Source organism: Geospiza fortis, unplaced genomic scaffold (genome assembly GCF_000277835.1).
Source record: "Geospiza fortis unplaced genomic scaffold, GeoFor_1.0 scaffold413, whole genome shotgun sequence".
Lineage (NCBI taxonomy): Eukaryota > Metazoa > Chordata > Aves > Passeriformes > Thraupidae > Geospiza > Geospiza fortis.
Window position 1 is genome coordinate 177765 of NW_005054386.1, and position 7459 is coordinate 185223.

The window sequence follows — 7459 nt, forward strand, 5'->3', positions numbered from 1 at the left end:
TGGCAGAAGATTTTCCTGCAGCTGAGCTCAGGGCTGGAAAAGGTTTAGTTTCCTCACCTGAACACACAGGGATGGGATTAAGAGCTCTTGGAGATAATGGAAGTGATACCAATCAGTATTTATGGTATATCAATGTGCCTGGGAAGGGTTCAACCTCTCTAAAAAGCACAAGCATTCCTCACAGGAGTCAGCACACCTTCTGTAGAGTACTCAGGTCTGGGCAGGATGTCAGCAGGCATCAGCCAGCTCTCCAAAGCACAAAACCCCCAGCACACAGGTTAGAAAGTGTACAGGAGACATGTCATATGAGAAACAAACTTTCCCTCAGCTCAAATGTACAATAATTCAGGGCTTCAGATTTTCAGCCTGCTTTTAGACTATAATGGATGAGAGATATCTCCCAAAATTACAGATTTTGAGAACTTCCTCTGACATTTTTTTAAATCAGTAAAATCTTAATTTTACTATTAAGGCAAGATGTTTTTAACTTATTCAGCTGCAGGGCTAAAAACAGCACAATCCTCAGCCTGTGTCAGTGCTTACACTGAAAATCAGCATCAGCCCCAGAGTTAAACAAGACCTGGCTTGGAGGGATTTACACAGCACAAACTTCATCTTACAAAGGTCTTGCAAGTGTGTTCTGAGTGACTGACAGGGGGAGGGACAAAGCCCCATTTAAAGCAAAAGGGAAGGTGCCCCAGTGAGATCCTCCTTGTGCAGCCCCACAGGGCCAAGTCCCACAGTCTGTGCAGTGCTGGGAAAAGGCTGTGCACAATTTGCTCCTCACCCAGCCTGGTGCCAGCTGACAAGGACTGGAACAGCAGCCTCATTTAAATCAGCCCACACTGGAGCCAGCCTTGGCCTCCTGAGACCAGTATGTCTGAAGCGTGATTTCAGATACTGGACCTGAATTGGGAATAGTTTTCTTTGCATCAGGTTTTTATCAGATTACTCCCTCCTTGGGGGTGAGAAGCAGTGAAGGTGAGCTGAGACAGCAGCCCCAGGACTGCACTGTTTGCCAGCCAACAGCCCCTGCTGTTTGTGCAGCCAGGGACAGAGGGAGGGATGATACAGCAGTCCTGGAGCAGAGAACGCTGGGTTTTAAAGCACACTAAAAGAATAAGAAGCAGATAAGAGGACAACTGCCAAGTAAGATTAAATTTTCTTTTTGGCAGGACTCCAGCATCTGGAGATGCAGCTCCTGAAGGTACAGGAACAGTTAAACTAGGTGAGCTGACAGACTACTTAGGAAGGGTCAACAGACAGAGAGAAAAAGCCTGTGCTCCAAATTAACTCCTGCTGGAGAAGGCTCAGCTCCACATGGTGTGGGAAGCAAGGGGGTAACCACTGAAAGGCACTGGAGAGCCTCACCAGAATGACTCCAATCTCCTCCTTTCCACACAGGGACAGGTAAAGAGGAAAATCCTGCAGCCCTGCAGCAGCAGGCAGTGCCTGTATCTAGGTGACCTGCTTATCCTGCAGCTGGACAAACATTAGGAGGCAGACAGCATCACTGTGACTGTGACTCTTATCACAGCCAGCTTTGCTACAAGCAATCAACTTCCAGAAATAAGATTTCCACCCTGAGTGTACAATGGCTCAGACTCAATCCTGAGCTCTGTTTGCCTTCAGTGCCCGCAGACAGAGCCTGGTTCCCTTTGGCACAGCATGGAATAACCCCATCCATTACGTTGGCATGTATCAACGGGGAGGGGGGGGGAGAAATAAAACTGCTCAAATTGCTAGCATCAGCTTCTGCTTTTAGAATTAGTATGTCACTTTGTACTTTGGCTCATTCCACTTCTTTTTAAAGCACACCTTTATCAGCTGCATTACATTTCACCTCCAATTTACATAGACAAGAAAGGACCAGCTGAGCAGTCAGCAGTTACTGTGGTTTCCTTACGCCAGCTGATAGCAAATAATGAAAATACTGGTGGGGAAATGAGATCTTCTGGAATGAGGTATTTTCTTCCTCCTAAGCAAGCCCCTGCTGTAAAGAAGAACCTGCTGCCTACACAATGCTGCACACAGGAACCACATTGCTAAAACTGTGTGTTGCCCAGCTTTGTTCTGGGGCAGGCACATCTGGTGAGGCACTGTGTGGCACATCTGCCCTGTCCCAGGAACTCCACATGGACTTTGTGTGGACAGACACAGAGTCAGCCCTCAGCCCTTGCAGCAGAAAGCTGCAGACAGGGATCAGCATGTCAGTTCCCAGAGCCAGGAAGCTGAATCACACACCCTTAAGGAGAATGTCCCTCAGGCCAGCATACACATCACCACCTCTAAAGGCAAAGGGCAAGCTGTTTATTTCTAATGAACAACAGCCAAGTCAGTTGCCAGCCCTAGCAAGATGTGAGACCTGGGGTTTCTTTGGAGACTTTGGTATCAGTAACCTGGTGAAGCCTAAAAGCCATCCATCCAAAAAACCAAACCAATGAGGGCTTCTGTGCCACCTCAGCCAGTCACCAGTGAGTCTCCAGCTTGCTGCTCCTTGATGTGGAGGAAAACCATTTGCTTTGAGGCCTTTCATACCCTGAGTCAGCTGGGGTGACTCTGAGGAGGTGCAAGCTTGTACTCTATCCCCTCTGGGAGAAAGGGCCAAGGATCATTGGGATCAGCTGCAGTGTCCCTGTGCCACAGTGCCCTATGGGGGTGGCCACATGGCAGTCATATGGCCACACCACTGTCTTAACACAAACCACAAGCTGATTTCTGCAGCCCAGACATCCTTGTGGTTGGCTAATCCTGCAGAGACAGCCCAGAGGGGAACACATGTGTTCTCCTTGTTCAGAGCTGCTCTGGACTGCACCTTCCTCCAACAAGCCTTTAGGTTTGTCCCCCTATCCAGTGGTACCTTGAAAAGGTGGTGACATCCCTTTCTCAGCCATTTGTTGCAGAGCCACTGCTCACTGAACAGCAAGAACTTTCTCTTTCCTGATCTTAGCAGCACTCAGGTTAAGCTGCTTCCCTATTACATCTCAGATGCAGCTTTAATACAGAGAGTGAGGCATGTGAGGATTTTTGACTTCTCCAAAGGCCTGGTAGACAGCCTATGTCCATTACTACTCCTGACAGGCTACAAATTAAGATGAAACAACACCATCACCATAAAATGCTACTTTACCATCAGATTCTGAGAGCTCAACAGTAATTATTTCCATCTGTGTGATCCACTCAAGACCAAAATATGACACATAATTACTTCCACACATTAGCATTAGCACATTGGCTGTGCTCTACACTTTGCAGTCTGCCCACACAGTAAAATAATGGAAAGCATAGAATTTGAAGTATAGCAAATTTCCTAATTTTCACTGTGGACACACATTTACTCAGAAATACTAATGTACTACCTGGAGTAGCTTAATTCATTAGATTAAGCAAAATCATGTAGGAGAGCAAAACATCCGCTCTGAAAGGAAAGAATCTACAGAGCAGCTCTTCCCGGATAATTGTCTGGAAACACCACAGTAACTGACAAACCTCAGGAAACCACAGTGGACCAGCTAGGCTGACTGCAAGGCCTTGATTAAATTTAGACATCAATTTTTTATATTAGGAGTTCAGCCACACCAACAGATACATGGCACTAGTGTAACAGATTTATAAAAAATTAGCTTTTTTAGAGACAGCCACTCTAAACTAGACACTCCTGGGGTTCTTAAACAAAGCCCCTTTGAAAGCTCTTTTACAGTGTTAGGGCACAAAGATCAGGTTCCAGTTTGACAGACTGGCCAAAAAGGAGCAAGGGGTGGGGGGGAAAGGGTGTTTAACAGAAGGAGAATGAAGAAAAAGAAAACTTTTGCAGACAAATGTGAAATTATAGCCCTGACTTCACTTTGCAGACATTAATAAATGTGTTTATTTTAAACATTGCCATCCAGAGAGACCTGGACAGGCTGGAGAGGTGGGGGCATGTGAACCTCATGAAGTTCAGCTGGGCCAAGCAGAGGCTCCTGTACCTGGGTAGGGGCAATCCCAAAACACAGGCTGGGTGGAGCATGGATGGAAAGCAGCCTGGGGAGGACTTGGAGCACGGTTAGCTGGATATTGGGAAGAAATTCTACCCTGTGAGGGTGGGGAGGCTCTTGCACAGGGTGCCCAGAGAAGCTGTGGCTCCTCCATCTCTGAAATTGTTCAAGGCCAGGCTGGATGGGGCTTGGAGCAAATTGGGATAGTGGAAAGTGTCCCTGCCCATGGCAGGGGGTTGGGACAGGCTGATCTTTACATTCCTTCCAACTCAAACCATTCTGTAATTCTATCAGTTTTTTACATCTACTTCTGCAAAAGCAGAGCAAATCAGAGGCTCCCAAGGTGGGTTCAGAGACCACCTGTAACTGCAGGAAGGCAGCTCAAGGACGAGATTTACCAGAAGGTTTTTGATTTATGGGTTAGAGTGCTGCTTCTGCAGAGCTGAAGTTGTGTTAGCTTAGGCTTAACAAAATCAAACCTCCTGCAGAACAAGCCTGGGCTCTCAGTGAAAGACACTCAAACACCTCACTGCTTGTCCCCTCCAATTTCTTTGGGCTGGTGCACAGGTTTGTGAGCAGAGCAGAGGACATTCAGCATCATCAGTGCCCTGATCCAGTTTGATATGAGATCCTTCAAGCTTCCAAGGCAACAGAACTGTCTCAAAGCCACAGCCCCTGTGTCCCCTCAGCCCCTGCCAGCACATCCCTTTGTGTGGCTACAGCAAAAAAGCAGCACTGGCACCAACCAAAGATGTTCAACATGGGAGACAGGGAGTTGTCCCCTGCCCAGTACTAAGAAACATCTCTTAGCCACCCCAAAACCCCAGGGAAAACCCTGATTACACTTTGAGCACTTGTGGTGGAAGTGGCGGGAAGCATCACCACGCTGCTGCCTCCCCCTCAAAGGCAGGGCCCTCGCTCTGTTACAGAAGAAGTTGAACACATGATTTGCCCTCAATTCAGTTTCTTATTCACTCACACCAACTGTTCACTGCTAAAATTTGGGCCCTCCTGACAGACCCACACCAGACTGTTCAAACCACTGAACAGTCCCACCTCTCTCAGGTGGGATTAAAGGATTAAAGGACCAGAGCTTCCCCTCCTTTCTGTGAGGAGAAGCTCTGGTCCTTTAATCATCTTCTCTGCCTCTGCTCTGGCAATCTGAGCCTGCAGCAAGCCCCAGGAGAGCAGTGGGTGCCAGGGCATACCAATGTGCCACCCTGTGGGGAGGTGGCACACAATGGACCAGCCAGCTGCCAGAGGGAAGGTGTACCATCCTCCCTCCCTTCCCCAGAAATCAGGGTTTTTCCATAGAATGGTAATAACTTCAGAAAAAACCAAAATGCCCAGGAATGAGTAGATCACTTGGACAGATACTGATGGGCTCCAGAAAACTGAGGCCCATTAATTCAGTAGGAATTGTACATTTGAATATTACAAGCTTTAACTATGCAGCCTTTGGCTGAAACTTATCAACCAAGGGACAGGTGGAATGAGAGCTGTGGCAAATCTAAAGCCTGTGCAACAACCTCAGCATAAGGATTCCCTTGAGGAATCAGCAGTGAGGATGCTCAGCAGTATTCTCCAACAACCAGAGAGAGAACTGTGAGAGACACTACAGCAAAATAAAGCATGAAAACAAGCTGCAAACAAAATGGGCACTTCAAGTCTCCACCCCCTCCAAGGCCATTAGGGCCAGGTGCTGGTGAACACTTTACTTCAAGGTCAGCATGTCCCTGAGGTGGTGCTGCTCAGCCATACCTGTGTTTTTCGGCCCATCTGCGTACACTGGTCCTGGTGGTGGTGGAGGTGCATTCTGCCATCCATACTGGGGATATCCTTGGTAGCCTGGCTGGCCTGGCTGGTAGGGCCCGGGGGGATAGCCAGGGTAGGGGCCAGGGGGGGCCCCTGGCTGCTGGGCATAGGGTGGGTACGGGGCAGTCGGGCCCGGGCCGGGGTACGGTGGAGGATTATCGTAGCTCATGTGGGATGCACAATCTGGCCTGCAAAAGAGGGAAACAAACAGGACAACTGGTTTGCTTTTGTCTGCTCATCCATGACCATATGAGTTCCTTTTCACACTGCTCTCCAAGGGCCCTATGTTGTGTGAGAAACAGACTCCAAAATACCTAGCCAAGCAGCGAATTTATTTTTAACCCCATCACAGGGGCAGGGAGGGAGTTGAAGTGATTTCTCTAAGTGACATAAGTTTAGCTGAGCAGGAGTAACATGCTGCTTTCCAGCCATGCATCAGCTATTCACCTTAAGACCTAAGTCTTGCAGCAGCAAAACAAAACCCTCTGCTTCCACTCACAAGTAAAACACTTTTAAGAGAGACTCAGAAGTGATTATTTCCTGTTTCTGTCAATATTAGAAAGGAAAACAATATAAAAATGCAGCCTGTTCCAGGCATATTTGATAGTTTTGACAGGAGAAGGAGTGAACACAAATGTCCACTACACTTCTGGTAATTGTTGAGGCCTCCAGACCACTCTGGAGCAAGGCTGTATGTGAATAATTTCCTGATGCCACTGCACCCCAGCACGTTGTGTAGTCTTCCAGCCATACACAACCGAATCATTAAGCAGCCACAAGAAATTAGGGCCTTGGGCTCAGCCTCATTCAAAAAGCAACATTAAAGACCCCAGAGAGCTGATGCTCATAAAATCTATGTCATGTATTACTCATGGCACAGCCATCAGAAGACAAGACTGTCACAATACTGCAATTTTAATGAACCTCTAAGTAGCATGACTAAGCAAACCATTTCTTACATTAGGCTCCCGAAGCTTCTCCCAGTCTGAGGAGCAGAAGAGTATGTTAATATCCCACAAATTCAGGAACCTTCCTGGCTGAAGCAGCTGAACCCTGCTATTTCCTTCCCCTATTACAGGGTGCAGACAGATCACCAGTTCCCCTTTGCTGCACACCTCCTCCCACACGCCACAGGGAGAAACACCAGCAGCACAATCTGCCTCGGCCAGGCTGGCTGCTGCAGGCTGCAGTGGGAGAGGCTGCCCAGCAGGATCCCCTGTGGATGGCACTGGGATGGGCACGAAGCTGGGCTGGGCTCACTGCTCAGCCCTGAGCTCCCACTCTCGGGCATGGGCAGCAGGAGCCACAGGCACATCCAGAGAGCTCAGGCTGATACAGACTGAAGGATTCCATCTGAACTCAAATTCAGTGAGCAAATAACAAACTCAGCCATCCCACTGCTCCCCTACCAAGGGGATTTGAGCTGGAACTGCTGGGGGCCACCCTTCTCCGCCAGGACTGGCCATTCACTCCCTTTGGTAGCCAAGCAGGGAGCCTGCCTGGCCTCTGTGCAAGCACCCAGCAGGGGAACATGCCAGAACCCCCTTGGAGCCAGCGGAACCACCCAGGTACCAAAGCAGCTCTGCAGAAAGGGCTGAGTGGGGATCAGGTGTACCTGGTACAGCTCAGAAACCTCTGAACCACCTCGGCACGGCGAGCGGAGCCCA

The 7459-nt window shown here is 48.7% G+C and overlaps 1 protein-coding gene across 1 annotated transcript in view; it reads right to left on the bottom strand.

The window, feature by feature from the left end:
• The window catches only part of CYSTM1 (cysteine rich transmembrane module containing 1), a 12275-nt gene extending 6295 nt beyond the window's left edge, over positions 1–5980 (bottom strand). Inside the window, exon 1 of the mRNA XM_005425356.3 lies at positions 5739–5980. Coding sequence (XP_005425413.1) covers positions 5739–5961 — 223 coding nt within the window. The 5' untranslated portion in view covers positions 5962–5980. The remainder of the gene's footprint in view (positions 1–5738) is intronic.
• Between the last annotated feature and the right edge of the window lie 1479 nt (positions 5981–7459).